The 20,949-nt window shown below is 30.8% G+C and overlaps 3 protein-coding genes and 1 long non-coding RNA gene across 7 annotated transcripts in view; 2 read left to right on the top strand and 2 right to left on the bottom strand.

Moving 5' to 3' along the window:
* LOC144837528 (uncharacterized) overlaps positions 1-6,734 on the bottom strand; it is a 78,483-nt gene extending 71,749 nt beyond the window's left edge. The window contains exons 1-7 of one of the 4 annotated variants that reach the window (XR_013611514.1): positions 6,637-6,731; positions 6,101-6,187; positions 4,692-4,709; positions 2,873-2,890; positions 2,118-2,192; positions 1,706-1,744; positions 1,340-1,498 (exon numbers count right to left, since the gene is read on the bottom strand). This is a non-coding gene — a long non-coding RNA (uncharacterized LOC144837528). Of the gene's footprint in view, positions 1-1,339; positions 1,499-1,705; positions 1,745-2,117; positions 2,193-2,872; positions 2,891-4,691; positions 4,710-6,100; positions 6,188-6,636 lie in introns of those variants that run through there. The other 3 variants (XR_013611515.1, XR_013611516.1, XR_013611517.1) reach the window with 3 other exon arrangements.
* The window catches only part of LOC144837513 (epididymis-specific alpha-mannosidase-like), a 128,299-nt gene that overhangs the window by 9,389 nt on the left and 97,961 nt on the right, over positions 1-20,949 (top strand). The window contains exons 18-19 of the mRNA XM_078692666.1: positions 66-195; positions 306-427. Of these exons, the coding sequence (XP_078548792.1) occupies positions 66-195; positions 306-388 (213 nt within the window). The 3' untranslated portion in view covers positions 389-427. The remainder of the gene's footprint in view (positions 1-65; positions 196-305; positions 428-20,949) is intronic.
* Positions 8,695-10,349, bottom strand: LOC144837740 (putative N-acetyltransferase camello). Its single transcript, XM_078692975.1, has 2 exons — positions 10,294-10,349; positions 8,695-9,923 (listed from the first exon to the last, which is right to left on the bottom strand). Exon 2 carries the CDS (start codon positions 9,865-9,867, stop codon positions 9,205-9,207), a length of 663 nt encoding a protein of 220 aa, XP_078549101.1. The 5' UTR covers positions 9,868-9,923; positions 10,294-10,349; the 3' UTR covers positions 8,695-9,204.
* LOC144837489 (uncharacterized) overlaps positions 10,651-20,949 on the top strand; it is a 76,362-nt gene continuing 66,063 nt past the window's right edge. The window contains exon 1 of the mRNA XM_078692627.1: positions 10,651-11,934. Within this exon, the coding sequence (XP_078548753.1) occupies positions 10,991-11,934 (944 nt within the window). The 5' untranslated portion in view covers positions 10,651-10,990. The remainder of the gene's footprint in view (positions 11,935-20,949) is intronic.

Here is a 20,949-nt window from a genome sequence, read left to right as displayed (position 1 = left end):
TCTTTAAATTTAAAAATCTATTTGTTATTGTTATATTTCGATTAATTATATATTTTTGTTCTTAGAAACTGCTGGTAAAGTTTGGAAATATATCGTCAATTGATGAGCGTAGTTTAACTGGAATTTGGTCAAAAAAAGATTTAAAACGTTGGAAATGGAACACAAATACCAAAAATAACAAAAGCAATGAATTATGTAAGTAAATTCCCGTTAAAATTGTTGTTTTATATTTTAAGTAAATTTGCTTGAATTTTGTGAAAGTATATAGGCCTAACCAAATAAACAACATTTTATTCAATATTTAGATCACCAAGGTGAAGAATTGAGAGGGACAGAATTCACAATATCTCCTCAAGACATCAGAACATTTTTTGTTGAATTCACATAAACAAGCGAGTAAAAGCAAATTAAAGACATTATAATTATAGTATTCAAATAATGAAGAGGGGGGAGAATTGAAAACCTGGCTGTTCCAAGCCTCAGAGCCTCGCTGAATAGAGCAATCAATCAATTCAATAAACAAAATATGGCTGAGCAGTTAAGGCAGAGGCGCTGTTTACCGTACCTAAAGAGCCAACAATATCGGCATGGGTTCGAGGATGCCTCGCTCCTAGTTCTAGTGGTAGAACAAGTCTTCTCAGATAAGGACTATAAACCATAGGTCTAGTGCACACAGTTTGCACTTGTGAACCCAGTTCATCATTTGAGACGAGTAACCCCTGGTTCACAAAATAGCCCCTTTATCAGGGGGATTAATTTACTATTGGTAATCCTTGGCTACATGTGCCTAAAGACATAAAAAAAAACAAATAACAATTTTAACACACCAACTGTTTCTAAACTAAACATTCAATTAATCGCCTGCATCCATCTTGAATCAAATGTCGACTAGGCCAATTTAAATCAGATTTGGCTGTGAAGTAAGCAGATATAGACTGCATCCAGTATAGTAAAAATTGGTTTTAAATCAGTCTAGTGTATCGCATTAGCACCCTAAAAACTTAAACTGGGAAAATAATGTATGGAAACAAAATCAACCAATCAAATGCAAGGATACTCAAGGTTTGTTGTATAATAGGTTCTATTTGATGAGTATGCAGCTAATATGGCTATTATTCACACCTGTAGTAAAACCACTTGAAAGGTCATTTAAAACACAAGATGACACGTTTTAAAATGTGTATCAGTAACATTTATTTGAACACACCCTTTATGAGGTAATTAGTGTCATTAAACATAATTAATCTAATATGTTGAATTTACAAATGAGTAAACATTGTAACATATGGTATAGGAGTCTCTATGACTTGACAACAGTCTACAAAATTACTTTTTATTCATGGTAAAATACTTTTTTAGTTGTACAGTTTTTTATTTTTATTGTTAAAGTGATACATGTTTTGCATTGTTATGTTTAATTCTCTTCCCTTATGACATTCAAACAACATCATAACAAAATCTTCTGGGAGGAGTTGATAGCCATGCTGACGTCTCCATTCTGTTGAGATAAATTATTAATAACAAGTCAATATAATACTTTGTATGTTTTTAACACTTGTATAATTTAAACATCGGTAAATCACAAAACAAATATTCCTAAACATGTTTGTTTTGTCTTTTTTTGGTTAGGATGCCATCATACTTTATTTGGAGGAGACCGGCAAAGACAAAGTATTGGATAAGTGTTTTTATAAATATTCCTTACCTTTTGTTTACATAACAACATCACCATCCAGTTCTTCTACTGCAAAATATGATTTATGGTTGAATATTAACTTATTGAAGATTAAGAATTGTATTTAAGTAAGTTAAGTTAATTGAAATGTGTCAAATTACTTATACAAATATATAAAATACCAAATTACTGATAGCCACATAGTAAATTATGCATAGTAGTGTAACACTCGTTACAGTAGTGATATTATCATTTTGCCGAGACAAGGCTTATACATAATATTAAGAATGTCATAATTCATCTTTTAAGTAACAAGTCTATCAATAAAACCTTGTGTTCGTCTAAAGTTTGCATCCGCGACACCGTAAAAAAAAAATTCAGTTTACAATAACATTTGTTTTTCTGTTGTTTTTCCTCTCCATGTTGCTCTACATTTACTTACATGTTCGTTTAAGTAACTGTCCACCTCCATCACCATCAGACCCAAACGAGTACATCCATGAATCCGATCCAATGTCTAAATTGAACAGAAACTAATTCAACAATTGTAATTTCTTATCTGTCTAACTACACTATCAAATTTTATGTGACAACAAAATGTGATGTGCCCATATATAGACATGGTGATGTAATATCACTACCAAATTTGAGAACATCACACTTTTTTTGTCAAACTAGTTTAATAGTGTAAACAGAGCTTTAGAATTAAAATATAATTATTTTATGATCTCCCTCTTTTTTGAAAACAAGTATTTAAGAAATTATGTTTAACATTTTAAATTATAGATATATCTAATATCTCTAAATATCTATTAACAGACAAATTCTTAGATTGTATACATTATGATTATAGCAGCACATAATACTAGACTACTTTTTCAATTCAATTTAATTCACTTTTAAACAATAATTGAATAAATAAGAAATAACATAGACAAAAAACAATAAATCTGGGGGAAAGGAAGAAGGCAGTATCCCAGAAAGATACAGGATCTTGAGTCGGGTCTGCCTGGGACACAAAACGAAGGGACAAAGACAAGCGGGACACGGAACAGGAAAAATCAACAGAAAGCAACCAGGACCAGTCCCCAATGTCCAAAACGATGATGATCACCAACATACCCCCTCCACCCTTCAAACTCTCCACATTTTTAGGCTAGACCCATTATTCTATATTCACACTTTTACAATACTTACTATCTTCTTCTGGGCCAGCTGATTAAAACGAGATATACAAAGATAAGTTTTAATATTTTTATTTGTTTTAAGCAAGACATTTCAAAATGTGCCTGTGCTTTTAACTTAGCATGCTTGTGAACATAGGGTGCTATTTTAGGTTATAATCGGGTGTTTTTATTAAAATATAAAAGATAAATAGACGAAAGTAATCTATTGATTAATAAATCTCTATTTATGTTATAAAAAATATGAAAAATATCAATATATTGACAATGTGTTATTACTATAAAAAAATAGATAAGATAATATTGTGCTCTCATTCACCATCCCTGTGCTGTAATTTTGTTTATATTTTTTCTTAATTATGGTATAATTAATTAGTGTTAACATTTTAAAAGTGCAAAATATGAATATATTAAAGATGTATTGTCCCTTGAAACACAAAAAAATGAAGGTCAAAATTTTCTAAATTTAAATTGGCCATATCAAAGTAATATTAAAGTTATTCACTTTAAGTCGAAAATTCGAGCCAAAAACAACAAGTTTACGTAATTAACAGGTAAATTAGTTTGATTACATTTCGTCTGGAAAATCGTCGCGAGCAAAAGTAAACAAAGATTTCAAACCACGAGTACGCATTATGCATATGCTAATTAGGATTGTTTACAACTCGTCATGGTTGAGAAGGTATTTTCACACAGATCGTGAGGAAGTTTTATGATTATGCATACAGAGTAGCCAAACAAGCGCGTTTCACTATGGGGTATGTTTTGATCGAAAACTTTGACTGGAAGTCAGAGTTATTTTTTTAACAAAAAAAACGTCTGTATTTCAGTTAAATGATTTTTTTTTCGACAAATTTTTGGTGATAGTTAATAACTATTATGATACTTCAAAATGACCCACCTTTTTTCGAAATCTGTTATTTTTTATTTTTTTGGAATTAGTCAAAGGGACAATACATCTTTAACAATGTGTAATTACTATAAAAAAATAGAAAAGATAATATTGTGCTCTCATTCATCTTCCCTGTGCTGTAATTTTTTAATATTTTTGCTTAAGTCAAGTTAAGTATAAAAAAAAGATTTATCAAACCATTTTTTTATCCTATATTGAATAGAATTTGAAAACGTAATTAACTCAACTTTGACTTAAGCAAAACCATTGACTTAAAACAAAGCGATCTAAACTCTGGTACAATAATGATAAATAAATATGTTTCCATTTTGTAAAATATCTGAAAATGTACTATATGAATCGAATATATTATTGTTCCTATCTTCCAAAGTAAAATTACTGAAAATGACAATGCTGGCTGAATCTCAATGGAGATACAAAATAAAATAAGCAAAAAGCTAAATAAAAACGATAAAGTAAATATACTTCAATTGTAAATATGCAAACATAACATTTGTTAATTAGAGAAATCGAATAAGTGATGGTATTAATTAAGAGTGACGTTATCATTGTCGTGTCATATCGTCGTACTAGTCAATGGAAAGTGTCTAATGCGTAAATCCATGGAAAAATACCTCCATGGTATATCAAACAATATAGAATTAGTTCTCCTTTGCGTCAGGGATTTTAGTAATTGGTCAGATGTTTGCCCCACTCTGACTTATACATTAAGAACACTTTGAATTCGAGTGAGACTTAGTTTTATGTGGCCGATATTTTATCCTGCAGAACGGATTTCAATGATTAAATCATCTAATCTGATGATATTCTGTACTAGTTATCACACTGTATCTATACAATTTAATCACTAATTCTGTCTAAATAAAACAAAAATACAATACAATATAAAAACAAATACAATAATATAAGTTTAACTTACATGATCCGTCCGTGTTTCCTTGTTGCAACAAAATGAATAACATTTTATTAACCATGGTGAAAAAAATAATACTATAGTTTGATTTAGATTGAGTTTAAAATACTTTATTCACTATAAATATATATTGGCGTCGATTTATAAGATTGTCGGCAAATTGTCGAATAAATCACTGAATGTACACATTTAATTACTTAGGCCTACATATTAAGACATAATCTATTTACAAAATAAACGTAAATAGCAATGTTCTATGCAAATAAGGAAGACGCTCATAATTTTAGCTTAAGGTCTAAAGCTCTGTCTACACTATCAAACTTTATGTGACAACAAAATGTGATATGCCCATAGGACATGATGATGATGATATACCTGCATATTTGGGCACATCAATACCATATTTGGGCACAACACACTTGTCAAACTAGTTTGATAGTGTAGACAGAGCTTTAGAAAAGGAAAATAATTTTCTCGTAATGTCAAGCAAAATCATATAATAGGGAGATTTAACTACGCCGAACAATGTGACTGTTACTTTCAGACTCCTCAGATAATAGGTCGAGTTCACACATGAAGAAAAAATGTTGTCTCCGGTTTAGAGAGCTATGTCGCCATATGTTTGAGGAGAAAGTTTCATCATCTTCTCTTAAGAGTATTTTTACCAAAGTTAATGGATTCGTTGTCATTACAACCATCATTGTCTTTTTGTACATCAAACAACAACTATTAAAAGTACAACTAACTAGATGTGTGATTGATGTGTGAAGATTATATAGAAGTACATGAATTAATGATGCAATGCTGATAACAACAAAATGAGAACGAAATGTTCGCTAGTGTGTAAAGATACTTTGTTTCTTTGTCAGAATTTCGATTCGATTATCAGTTTTGTTCAAGCTTTATGAGAAAATTGTTTGCGCGCAACTTTTGTGGTATATTGTATCGAACATTGTTCGCTAGTGTAAAGAAGAACTATGTTTCTTCGTCCGAATTTAAATTCGATTATCAGTTTTGTTCAAACTTTATGAACATTGTCCGCACAGCTTTTGTGTGATATAGTATCATTCATTCATTCATTCATCTTTTATTTCGGAAAAAATTAATTCTCCATAGCTCAAGAATAAATTAGTGTCTACATTATTATAAATATCAAGCATTGTTGTATTTAAAACGTTAGTTACCAATAATGTCATTTTTAAAAATATTAGGCTTATTTGTTCATTTTGTCGCCTCCTAATTTCCGAATTTTGTACCCAGAAATTTACAGGTACCTCTTATAGAACTACATCTAAAGTTTGGTAATGTCTAGGCCTACTTGGTACACAACTACCGGGTCAAATTGGAAATTTTAATGTACAAGATACAATAACTTACAAATACAAGTATTTAGTTGCTTTATGTGGCATACATACCTTCACCTTCAGAAGCAGAATTCGTTAGTATGAATGCATTTAGCAAACACATCGTAAACAATAGAGCAAGTGCCTTATTCATAATTGCTAAAGAAAAAAAGAAGATATGAAGCAATACGGTATACAAAATAGGCTACAATTACACATCAATACAATATAGATAGTTACACTACAGCAAATGATAAATGCATTGCGCACATAAGCCATGCCTAATTATTTCCTTTTCCAAGTGCACTGGCCTCTGAGATTCACATTAAATGTTGTGTTTCGTTTGTAAAAAATGAAAGAAAATACGCTTTCATACAATCGTGGCCAAAACCATCATCCTAAATTATAGGGTCCAGATATGGACCATCTTAAGGAATGCTAAGCGTCAATTACCGATACATGTTACTCCACGTGAGATAGTAAAACTTATAATACAAAGTTCGCCAACTCTAAAAAAAAAAGGCCTAATGTCCGAATTTTATAAAGAGATGTATGAGTCACTAACTCTCTAAAAATAAAAAGTATTTTCCAATGTTCCGTTAACTTACCAAATAAGATGTACTACTGTTGCTGCCGCAGAATTAAAGTCGTATTGTAAAATAAAGTCCATTTCAAATACAGCTTTTATATGCGTGTGTAAAAGTGGCAAGACGCTCCATTACTTTTATTACTACTACTTAATACCCATGCATAATCATCAAGTCATTAATGCAAAGTTTATGATTGCTTCGGTGTGTATGTATATTCATGTGTAATTATATAGAAAATTGTCATTTCATGGATCATTTAAGTTAAGCCTATTTTCGCCCCGATATACTTTTGTAAAACATCATGTAGGTCAAATCAAACACTTTCCCGAAATTTATAATAGTTCTTTACTGTGTCAAATGCTAACATTCAGTTCCTGATTCATCGATGTATGCTTGTATAGACCTAAGCCTTGTCTACACTACCAAACTTTATGTGACAAAAAAATGCGATGTGCTCATATATTGACACGATGACGTCATATCACTGTACCATATTTGGGCACATGACACTATTCCGTTAGTTTGATAGTGTAGACAGAGCTTTACAACGGTAGCTATTAGCAATAGACACTATCATTAAGACATGGCATACTACTACCCCTTATTTTTCTTTTATCCATATCTTAGAACATCTGGCAGTCTATCTAAACCTCATTCACACTGAGTCGAACTCCGACGAAAACTCCAGGTTACATTACGTTTTTTCGAGCGTTCACATGAAAGTTATGGAATCCGAAATGTGATCTTTTCTTGAACACTGCATTAATTTTCACGATTTTGATCCGGCCATACCACCGGGAGTGCGAACATCTTTACATTCAGTATTGGTAATCATTTATATAGGACAGCACCATCATCACCGTCAAACCTCGTTTATGTAATTCCTCAACATGATGCTAAATAGTAGGCTATGATGGGTCTTCAATTTGTATATTTATTCTGTACACATCAAAATGCACTTTATATATTAACATGTTTCGTTGTTTTATGATAATTGCGTTTTTTTAACAGTAGGTTTTATGTGGTAAACACACAACTAATGATGTATACAATTGTATGAACATCACACACTAATCGTACCATTGCCTATTGGGACACTTTACAGACACCTATGTTCATAAAAAAGTTTGAGGTTAGCGTAGGAATATCACATCTTAAATTTTAAAATGACCAATGTGGTACCGGTATGTCTAGATCAATCCGTTTACGAAGATCCTACTTAAAAATCCTCCGCACGCAATGCATTCTTCTCGATTGTTTTGGGTGCGGAATTAAAAACTGAAAGAAAAAAGAATGTTAATTATGCGTTGAAGTTAATCAAAATGTAGTATATGCCTAATTATTGTATTTTTCCAATATATCGTAATTTAATTTAATGTATTGTTTCTTTTGTACTCCGTCATAATTATTTTCTTTGTGATACCAACAGTGTAACGTGGTATTTTGAATTTCGTCTATGTAAATTACTGCCGGCAGGACGTGTGGCACAGCGTTAAGTTCAAAGTGACATTTATTTACTTCAAACAAGACAGTTAAACAAGATGTAGGAAAAGAAATAATCGATAACAGTTGAAGAAGGCATGTTAATAAAAAGCATAATGCTTGTGGAAGACATGCCTAAAGACAAAGTTGATATTTAAACAGACAGATAAAAAAGAAAAGAAAAAAAACCCCAAAAATATCATATACATAACATAAGAGGTAAGCAGTCGTCTTCTGGTAAACATATATTGAAGTTTACAATAAAAAGGCAAATTTCACAAACGTAAAATTGTTGTTTTTTTTTATATATTTAGGCAAATTGCCAAGGATAACCATAAGCAAATTCATTCACTATCCTTCTTAAAGGTGGCAATCTTGTTCACATAAAAAAAGCATATACACAAGATGCTCTATATAAACAAAGTCTTATTACAAGTCTTTGGGAGTGGAGTTGTAATTTGTCATTAGAACAAATCCTGACATGACTTGAACTTGGAGTGGTAGCCAAGCATCATAACCTCCACTTGGAGCAGTATTGTGGGTAATGGTGGCTGGATGATAATAAATATGCAAAAAGAAATACACAGAAACTGGTAGAGATACTGTCTAATATTTAATAATTTTTTTATGATTATTATCAAATAGTATTCACATGATCAAGCTTCTACAATACATTCTTTCTAGTACACCATGTGATTCCAAAAAAGGAAACACTTAAGGTTGACAGAATGTGTCCACATTTCGCTACAATTTTCTTCTCTGCAAACGTAATTTTACTAAAGAATTTTAATCACCATGCAAACCTTTAAACACTGCACACTTTATATCAGGTAAACAAAATTAGAGGTAGGTAAATATTGTGGTTATATATTTTTTCATTTTATACACATCCAACAGCGAGTAACTTGTCAATTACAGGATGGATAAACTATTTTATTATTTATCATGCTTAAAAACTACGTCTCATTTGAAGGAGTGGAGTTGAAAGATTTGCGAGTTGTTGGTGCTAGGTCAGGATTGAACCCTGGACCTTGGGGTTGGAAGGCAAGCACGTTAACCACCAAGCTACAGCTCCAATATCATTTGTTCTGTTGTAAGAAAAATCTAGAATGTCAAAGTTAGCCTATAAATTGTAAAAATGTTACTTGAATGAAATGCTTCTTCCTTGAAGCCATACTTCTTGTATAATTGTCTGGCTTCGTAATTCAATTCAGTTGTCGTTAACGCAACGTGTTTAAATCGGTATTTCTTGCTGAACGCCAGTGCAATTTCCAAAAGCTTCTTGCCGACACCCAGACCTTTAGCTTTCTTCTTCACATGAAATCGTTTCAATTCCGCAACAAGCGGCTTTGACTTCATTTCGGTTATACACACAGACCCAATAATTTCTCCTTTGTAGACTGCTAATTTATAACAACATCTCATATTTTCTAAGTGTTCTTGTAATCCTTGCTTATCCTTTTTTGTCTCATCTTTTAGAAAGTTATTAGAAAGTCGAATCAGTGCCAAATATAACATAAAGCAATAAAAAGAAAATGCTCCAAGCGTATATATTGTTGATCGACTTGCAGCGAAAACAGCACAACATAAAACAAATGCAGGCATCAGAAATTTTAATGTTTTCAATAAATACACAACCCCTCTAAATGAAACAAAAACAGATTTGTCGCCTTCAACAAAAAGCATATTGGCTTTTTCAAAATCGTTTTCCTCCATGTCTCGTATCTCTAACTCTTTCTCATCCATTTTGAAATACCAAGACCACATTTTGTCGTCAGATTCTTTTCCGGTTTGACCAAGTTATCCCTACCAACGTTTCGTACCTAAAAATAAAATATGATGAAAAAAAAAAATTTAATTAATCAACCAATCAATACTTTTTTTTAATGAATAAAATTTTAGATGAACAAATACAATTTTTTAGCCGGTCCCTCCATCCTCCTAAGCTAAAGCATGTGATCAACCTTACAATTAGGCCTAAGCCTAGCCAATAATGGATGGAGTTAAAAAAAGGCTCGTCTGGGGTTTGGAGAAGCCCAGCCAGCCTATCCTAACAATGCGTACGGTAGTCCTAGGCCTAGCCTAGGCCTAAAAAAATAATATCAATTTCATAAATGTTAAAACAAATGGACTAAGATGAGAGTTTATAATTACAATACAGTAATTTATTATATTTTAGTAATTTTTTTCAACCTGAAAAGTGACTTTCTTCAACAAAACATGAATGAGTTTTTTGTTTCTTGTTGACGCCCTCAATGTTTTAAAAACGCCCTCTATTACAGCAGAGAGAAAAAAACGGCATGCTAGGTAGGTTTAGTATAAGAAAAACAGCATTACAACACAAGTTTCAGTATGCCTTAGGAGATATTTAACATTTATAAATAATTTATTAATTATATTACATTACAGATTACAATTTCTTTACAATTTGAATTGATTCTTCTCTGATCTTCTCCCAGGTCGATCCACCTTTTTTTAGAAGCTTAAGAGGGCGTATCTATCAAATCAGTAATCGCGAAACCATTCGAGTGTGTTACTCGCTCAGTGATGGTACGGTAAAGTTTATTAGTAGGATGTTTGACACCTATCGTTCGGAATGTTGTAGCTGACGTAGATCTTGGATTGTTTTGAGGAGTTTTCTTCCACCATGGTTTGTATGTTGTGTAACACCTAACAGTATTATAATTTTTAAACGTTTAATCTTTATTCAGCTGATTTATTTCCGCGATCTCTTCGTATGGTTTGTTGACAAACAGCGCGGCGGCTTCGATCAACTCTGCTGCTGAGCCGAGTAGGCTGCTTCAAATGAACTTCAAGTGTGTTTGTGTGACAGGGTGATCAACACACATACATCCGCTTCTTTTTTAGGCTGCTTTGTGCTATTTTAACTATGGTTTATGTATTTAAAATCTGGGCTTCTTGCCTAAGGACGGTAGTAGTACTTCTAACCATTTCTGCTGTCGGATCATATCCACATGAAAATTATAACCGTTTTCTTAATAAACGGGCAAACCCAAATGCCAGAATGCAACCTCGAAGGGATCTTGGGGGAATGATGCCAAATGCAAAAGGAGATGTTCGGAAAGTGATGCCTCCAATGGGAAATGGAGAGCAAATGGGCGCTGGTGCAAAAGGACATAAAAAACCACAAGGACATGCACCTCCGAAACAACCCAAAGTTCAGTATGAGAAAGTTATGTATCGCGAAGAATTTGATGTTTCATATAGGTGGACTGAAAACAATAGAGTACATTTTACTTGTCCTAGAGGAAGTTATATATCAAAACTTTCATATAATTTTGGCACAGGAAGCTCTCCTGTTAAGCCACTAGGGCTTGGGCCAAGTTTATCAGACATATTAACTCTTAAAGACAAGCTTCAATTTGGCCTAAAAGAAGATAAATCATATATAACATTCCTACGACATACATCTGGTAAAAGTATAGATTCAAATTCAGAGTTGCTAAAAAACATTGATGGACTTCAGAAAAGTTTGTTAACCAGAACTGGTTGTGATCCGATAATGTTTTGTCTTGGACATCAAACTTGTCTTTTTAAGCTTACCGTAGATATATGTGCGAACGATCCAGCACCGGGTAAAAGGAAAGCGTTAAATATTAAAGTCACATGTTCCAAAGACAGTACTCTTGTAAACTACGCAAAAGACACAAAAGAGTTTGAAGTTCTACGTAAAAAGGCAGACGAGGTTATGTACATTGTGTACGACCAAAACGCCTCATGGGAAACAACCAGTGTTTTAGAATTTATAATTTCAAGTGAAGAGGAAATTTTTCAGAGTGAATGCCCAAGTCCAAAGGAAGCCATTGATTTTGGGTAAGAAAAAGGTCTTTTTATATTTGTTTATGCATTTAAAGTTATGCCCGTATAAGTTAGAAGAGGATGCTATAAAAGTTTGAGGGACAAATGAGCACAGTTCTCTAAGTCTCGAAGATTCAAGGTAAATTCAAGGTAAATAACAGTATAGTAGTAAGGTATATACTGTAGTAAATGAAATAAACTTTCACTTGATTAATCCAGATTTAAACAAAAGGAAGGATTTTTTCCATGATTGTTTTTCAGGATTTGAGATTTGACTGTATTTTACTGTATTTAAAACGATAGTTATTACCATTTAAAAAAGTATTATTATCAACGATTATAGTAGTTTGTATATCTACAGTATCATCATCCTATTTTAACCCTGGTAAAACTGTAGCAGGATAATCAGTTAGTTCAGCCAGATCTATTTTTAGAATGAATAGGATGTATTTCTGTCTGTTATAACCATTTGCCAGTGTACGTATTTCACTACACAAGATTTGCGTATACTATAGTTGGTCTTGTTTACAGTAGTTTAGTGATATTATTGGAATATCACATGTCAACAATGGGAAGTGGTGGGATGCTATAAATAAAAGACATGTGTGTGCTGTGTACAAAAGATAAAAAAAAACATAACTCTGTACAATAGGTGTGAACAAGCCCTTGTTGTTAGTGTTCATTACAGTTTACCAGGCACCATAATAGTACAAGTAGTACATTTAGTAAATAACTTTATTTTCAATATAGACAGTATGAATAGGACCTTAGCGTTTTATAGTGTATAGTACATAGTATTTAATATTATGATCGCCTGCTGTAGTATACAGTAGTAGTGTCTCAATAGACTGTATGTACAGGACCTTAGTGGTTTATAGTGTATAGTACATTATAGTATTATTATGATCTCTTGCTGTACACAGTAGTTTAATAGTGTCTCAATAGACTGTATGAACAGGACCTTAGTGTTTTATAGTGTATAGTACATTATAGTATTACTATGATCTCCTGCTGTATACAGTAGTAGTGTCTCAATAGACTGTATGAACAGGACCTTAGTGTTTTATAGTGTATAGTACATTATAGTATTACTATGATCTCTTGCTGTATACAGTAGTTTAGTAGTGTCTCAATAGACTGTATGAACCTGGACCTTAGTGTTTTATAGTGTATAGTACATTATAGTATTACTATGATCTCCTGCTGTATACAGTAGTTTAATAGTGTCTCAATAGACTGTATGAACAGGACCTTAGTGGTTTATAGTGTATAGTACATTATAGTATTACTATGATCTCCTGCTGTATACAGTAGTAGTGTCTCAATAGACAGTATGAACAGGACCTTAGTATTATTACAATCCCCTGCTGTATAGTAGTAGATATTAGTTACAGTAAATTGTCTGATGAGGAGCAATTATCATTGTTATAGTACTCTATAATGTATTATGTACACCACACCTCTAAATGGTAATAGTCAATAATGTAACAATAGGTTTAAAAATACAATATTTGTTTAGTTCGTAGTTGGTGGGTAGTTATTCTCAGCTGGTGTTTAATGATCAACATGCTAGCTATTGAATATACTCTATAGTCAATAAAATATTTAATAATTATAACCAAAATAGTTCTGAGCTACAGTAGCTTACTGAAAAGTTGTAATTTTAGGTGCGTATGAAATGACTGATGACTATATTTTAAAACGAAATTATTCCATTAATAATAAATTTTATAAAAAATTTGTGTTCACATATTAGTAACTATATCGTGATAAATACCACAAGATTAATTATAAAATAATTTCATCATGGAATTAACTTTGATGGATTACATTATTAGCATGAGACTCAAGTACAGTTATCGTTAATATACAGTACTGTAGTTAATATGCCTACTACTACAGTACTTTAAAAGGTTTTAATATTGCCTATGCATATTAACTAGGTTGAAGATTGAAATTGTAGGTGAATTTGAATATAAATAATAAAGAATAATTTAAGGTTAATTGTCTCTGTACTTTTTAAGTTTAAACTGAATATAGCTAGTGTACCATGCATGTACAGTATTTTCTCATACTGAATAAAGTAATAAAAACACGCTAGATAATGTTTTAAGTCAATACATGAGTACTAATAATTGGGCTGCCATGTGATGTTCATGTTTTTTTCATTTAATAAAGACCACAGGCCACAAAATGATGATTGAGAAAAGACAGCTCATTATAAAAAACTTTGAATAAATTAAGCATTCTGAAACTGAACGAAATACTTGGCAAAATGCAGAGAACATATTAAAGATTATTCAAGATTTTAATAAGCTTAACTGTATTGTACTGTAATTGTAATTTTCCTAAATCAATAGGCATGGTCTGGTACTGTAGATTATTCATATTTGCACAATTTCCGGATAACAAACCAATGTAATATACTATGAAATTGTTACCATACAGTAAAACTGTCAACAGCCAAAAATGATTGATTCACAAAAACATACTGTACAGTACTAAGAAAGTGTTACAATTACAGTAAATCTGTCAGCAAAAAATGATTTATTGATGACAAAAACATACTGTAAAGTATCAGTATACCTACTGTATTTTGATTCTAAACTGCGTTATTGAATGAAATTGAAAGTTTTGGATACTGTACAGGAAGGAACGATAATTAATCAATTGAAATACGTTATTCTACATGTTTTTTTGGTTTTTTTAGCAATGTAAAATAATATGAAATTGTTACCATAAAGTAAAACTGTCAACAAAAAATGATTTATTGATGACAAAAACATACTGTAAAGTATAGTATGCCTATTTTGATAATCTAAACTGCAGTATTGAATGGAATTGATAGTTTTGGATATTTACTGTACTGTACGAGGAAAGAACGATAATGAATCAATTGAAATACGTTATTCTACGTTTTTTTTAATTTGTTTTTAGATGGTTTTTTTACAGTACTGTACAGTACCTGTTTTGATTATCTAAACTGCATTATTGAACGAAATTGAAAGTTTTGGATACTGTACTGGGAAAGAACGATAATTAATCAATTGAAATACGTTACTCTACCTGTTTTTTTTATTTGTTTTTAGATAGATTTTTTTAGTAGTATCTATAGTATCACTATCACTATTTTGCACATCAATTATAAATTACTAAAGTACGATATTGGTCATTATCCATCAGACTTGAGTATAATTTCTCTGTAGGCACCCCTATGATGTAAACATGTTAATGTAACTCGGACGCTTTCTACTTAAAGAAGTGCTTTAGCTTCCAGATAATGCATCGTTCATAATAGGTATCATTATCATTAAACAAATACTGTTTTAGTGTTTGTTATATCTCGTTTGCTTTCCTCTCCTCATTTCTAATGTTGTGCGTGATCCAGTTTTCGCTTCTTTGTTTTTAATTTTCATTCTTTGTTAATCTTGCTGGCTTCATCTCATGTTGTCTTAAAACGCATTCTATTTTTAATTTTAATATTAATTGTTCAGTTGTTTCTTGTGTTCTATGTTTTTAATTTTCATTCTTTGTTAATCTCATGCTTTCGTTCATAAAACGCATTATATTTTAAAATTTATTATTAATTGTTTCGTGTGTTTGAATTCTTAATGTTATTATATTCAGTTAGAATGCATTAGCGGTATTAATATTATACTGTAGTTTTCAATACTAACCATCTGTTTTTATAAATAATTTATTAGATTTATTACCAAAATTAAACAATCAATTTATGCGAATGGTATTCATTTATTATTCATAAATAAAATAACAGCTTTAAAAAAAAAAAAATGCAATGTAAAATTAGATGAATTATTAATGATAATATTATGATAATATAGATTCTTATTTTAATACACATTCTCTAGCCAGACTGATTTTAATTACCATTGATTGTATTCAATTTAAATACTGATCATGGTTCTGTTGATATTTATACTGTACCTACAGTACAGTAGGCCTACTGTAATCATGGTCCATGCTGTAATCTACAGTAAAAATACATTTATAGTACATCTGGATAAACTGGTATTGTTCTTATATAGCACTCCTTCATATTTTATTTGATTTATTTTGATATCATCCATAAAGAAACAAACACAGAAGAAAAAACAAAGAAATTCAATTATTAGACCTTTAAATCCCAAAAATGGAAATTACATCCTGAGGGGTACCTTCAAATATAACAACAATTTACGCCTTAAGACAAAGATAAAACTGATAATGAAAAAAATAGAAAAACCACAATGGTTCATAAACAATCTATTCCTGAGGTACCCAACTTGTCTGCCTTGTCCAATAGTGAAAAATTAGCATGGAGTTTATTATGAGGAAAGTATGGAATGCCAAACTGGTAAATTGCAAAGAAAAGATTATTTAGAATTTTTTCAGTATTACAGGTTTGCTTTTGATTGAGTTGTTCAATTAACAACCCCCACACAAATCCGCTTTGTCTGAACTTGATTGAGGAGAGGTTTGTGTATCTGTTTCTATATGAACTATGTGTTCCTACTCTAGACGCAAGTAATTCATTAGAGAATTAACAATCATTATCCGATTTTTGCGTATGTGTCTGTAAATAATAGTTAAATGCAATATATTCTTCAGTTAAAGATGTATTGTCCCCCAAAAACATTTTGTAGTTTTTTAAAAATTAATATAACTTCTGTTGAAAAAAAACCTGATTTTCACTTATAAAATGACAAAATAAATGGTTAAATGCAACCAAAAAATCATTGGCTGGCAGCCAATTTGACTATTTTTTGCTTTAAATTGCAGTTTTTCCAGTGATTTTTTTTTTTTATCCAGTTTTTTTGTCAAAATGAATAACTATTATGTGACATTAAAATGGCATATTCAACAACAAAAATTTAAAAAAATTATTTTTTAGGACAATATATCTTTAAATTTAAATAAAATTATATAGTATAAAGTCAAGTCAAGTCAAGTCTCATTTATTATCATTTGTTTTAGGAAAAAAAAACATAGAAATTATGTTTGCTCTGTTGGAACGAACTCAAAAACAGAAACATTACAAACAAGTGTCTACATCATGTTTAAGGCTCTAATAGATCCTGGAAAGAAACTATTTGTAAATCGTGCCTTATTGGCCTTAATAGAACGAAATCGCCGACCGCTGCGCATCAACTGGAACATACTAGAGGCCGGATGATGTTATGATGTTATGATGTGATGATGATGATGTTATTTTGTCATTGAACTTCATATTCAATTGAATTATCAATATTGTTTTCAAATGATATTTGATTATACTCACATTTTAAAAAGGTTTTAAGAAATTAAATGTAGACTTCAAATAATTAATTTGAAAACTTGGAGGGTTCTGACTTGAAGGACAATAATGGCATTTCAAAAGGCTATAATTTTTTTAATAGTCAATGTAAAAAAAAAATTATTAACGGATTAAGAATATGAAATTTCAATCGAGGTCAAGCTATGACGTAAAAAGATGTCATGGAAATTTGCTATAAACTAAACATTACAAACGCTGTCCTTAGTAATAAATATTTTATTTCATATTCCTTCTTTCATGTGATCATATTTCAGACATGCTGCTGTATTGTAGCCTTCGCCCAGGGCAAAAACAAATTAGCAACATTCGTCGTCATCAACTACCTACATTACAACCCTTACTCTTACTGTATTACTATGCATATTAATATGAAATGTTTCATATCAAGTCAGACTTGACATTCGCTATCGTCTTTCCTTCAGTTTTAGTCTTATTTTTCCTAGAATTTCGCGTTTTAAAAGTACAGTTATTTATAGATTTTTAATAGTTAGAGAATTTATGTGTATTTATAGGGATATGATCTTGGATGAGGTAGTAATGATTTTTTAATGATTATACAGTACTGTGTGATGGGTTTTTAAAAAGGATGACAGCCAATTAATTATATTGTAATATTATTAAAGACAAAAAGCAAAATTCACAGTGACACTCATAATGCAAAAATATTTGTTTTAAAAAGCAGAGTTTAAAGCTCTGTCTTCACTATCAAACTTTATGTGACAAAAAAATGTGATTATATATGGACATGATGATGTCATATTTGGACATATCGCTGATAGTATAGACAGAGCTTTAATGGAGGAAAGATATGGGTATGATTTATTTAATTGCTTATTTTTTTAACAATATAGTGATGCAGGTCAATTCTAAAACAATGATACAAATGTTATACTAATCTATAATTAAGAAGGTATGTGATGTATTTGCACATGAATGCATTATACCTAATGAGTACCTAGTTTGAAAGCATGAATAAATCATTGATTTTTGTCTAGCTTTGCAATTCTGATATTTGTGATTTCACTTGTTTCACAACATATTGTTATTAGTAACAGATACGGATTGTTATTTTTTTTTAAATCAAAAATGTAAACAATTTTAAATAATTTGACTAATTTACTTTCATATTATTAATAAAAAAATAAATTAACTAATGTCTACTGTTAAAATTCAAACATTGAAATATTATTTTTACTGAAAATTAATTAATTGTGTTTATTCAAACCATATACAGTATAACAACAGTTACAATGAAATATGTGTGATACACTAAAAAGATTATAACAATGTACTTCACACTAATACCATGTCAAAGTAAAGTGATTTTACAAACACTTTAATTGTGAATTATTACAAATTAAATTGGTAGTACTTATGAATTCCTGTATTGTGTGTAGAGATATTTACTGTATGATGACAGGTCAAAAGTATTGCATCAGGATGTACAATACTGTACACACCCTTGCAAAACAGAAGGTGAAAGTTATTATGGCACTATCAGTATCAGTATCATTAATTTATGGGGATTTTTAGATAATCAAATAGTACACACTTTTTTAATTGCAGTGTCTCATAAAATTACTTTGAAACTAAATAAAATGTACTGTAGTTATTGACAGCAGAATAATTTTGATGTGATCCATTGTTTTCTTTATGCCATCTAAAAATAGAAAACTTTTTTTTTAAATGGAAATTGCAATTGTTTTACTTTTGATTTTACTATAACCAGATTTTTTTTCTTTAATTACTATACTGAAAATGTCTCAAATTAGCCAAAAAAATGTCAGTCAATTTTAGTATCTTGTATCATAGAATATCATACAGTAGAACCCCTTCTAAGGGGACACCTTTGGGACCTCAAAATTACCATTTAATAGGGGTTTCCTCTGAAAAGGTGTTGGCCCCTGAATAGGAGTTTTCACACAAAATGTGATCTATTTTTAGCCTAGCTATACCTGGATATCTGTGTGGTACAAACACATTAGGATGTGTGTTGCGTTTCTCCTACTTGGAATTTGTTAAGGATTTTAATCGCAATATCCTCTTGCTTGTCACACAATATGCAAATTTTCTTATCTGATATTGATTTCATTGAGCATTATTGCTGCTGGGTGGTATAAAGTTTGTTTCTTGCAATTTGGTTTTATTAAGATTTATTATTACACAATAAAATGTGAACCCTGATGATGATGAACCGTAATATACATCAATGTTAATCGCAAATTTCAGTTTTATTACTTAGTCTACTTTGTGCCTAGCTTTGTTTCTGTGTGTGTATTTGTAGTCATTAGTTAAGCTCTACACTATCAAACTAGTTTTACTGGTGATATGCCTAAATATGATCATCATGTCCAAATATGGGCACATCACATTTTTTTGTCACATAAAGTTTGATAGTGTAGACAGAGCTTTAGAGGAACATACCTATTTGGTTACAGAGTGTCTTACTGTATGCTGCTATTAAACTTTTCTCACAGCTAGTATTTTTTTTCTTTCTAATCTGTTTCATTTTATATTTCATAACTAATTTGCCTTAATAAAAAAAAATTATGAATGATAATAGCATTAAGTTTTGTTGATAATGCCTCTTAACAACCATCGGCCATCTTTAATGTCATGTAATAACATAATGTGAGAATATAATGAACCATGTGATGATAGTATGACAGCATTTTTAAAATTGTATTTTCTTGTTGGTAAATGACATCTAACAAAGTCGGCCATATACGTCATGTGATACATCATCGTCGCAAGGTCACGATAGCACATTTCTTTACCCACGTATTGATCGCATGTAAGAATGATTACCTATAGTATCAAGGCGCAATTACATACCTGTCCAATCTCATTCGTTCTCATCTCAAATGAATTCATTACAAATATATTTCGTAAGTTACTGCACAATCTAAGAATTTAAAAATGCATTTATAAATACTATAATATTTGGGGAAAAAAATTAAATTAGGTGTTGTGATCAATTAATTCTCTTTGGATTTTTTGCTGTGATTGAATAGAATATTTATGTTTGAAATTTTAAGGAAAAATATTTTGGTAACACTGTACAAATGTATAATTATTTGTTAATGTTAATAATATACTTCTAATAAATGACATACTTTAATGGTAACATAATTTTTAAATGATGACCAGTATTTATTTAACAATTTTGAATAAAAGTAAAGGTGAGATCTTTTGCATTTCCTGCAGGAAGTTGTTGATTAACATTGTATTCCTTATCCGGGTTCACACATGTGGCAGAATTTAAATGTCCATGATAAACAAACTAATTTAAGGGATAATTGTTTTTTTTTTGTACAATAAATAGTGTTCCCTCTGTTGCTCTCTGAATTTTGCCTGAAGTATCCCTCGGTTTACAGTATACTGTTTTCTAATTTTGTATTAATTCAAAAATACTATCACATAAAGTATATTTTAGTAAAACAACAGAGTACAGTATGCAATATAAATCCACAGTAGGTAAGTAGGAATATCTTTAAAACATACAGTATCTAGTACTGACCAAAAAACAGGGCTGAATCCAGGGGTAGCTTGGAAAATTTCTTGATCGTTTAAAGCCCTCAATCTCAATATTAGTCTCCTCATTTCATAACAAAGTATATTACAATGTCTAAAGTAGAATGGAATGATCCAGTCTATCTGCCTCGACAATGATAATATTGTTTCTAAAGTTGAAATAACATTTATGTTTTTGTACA

This window comes from Antedon bifida, chromosome 3, assembly GCF_963402885.1.
Source record: "Antedon bifida chromosome 3, ecAntBifi1.1, whole genome shotgun sequence".
Taxonomy (NCBI): Eukaryota; Metazoa; Echinodermata; class Crinoidea; order Comatulida; family Antedonidae; genus Antedon; species Antedon bifida.
Note: the sequence above shows the minus strand (reverse complement) of the source record. Positions and strands in the feature narration are given on the sequence as shown.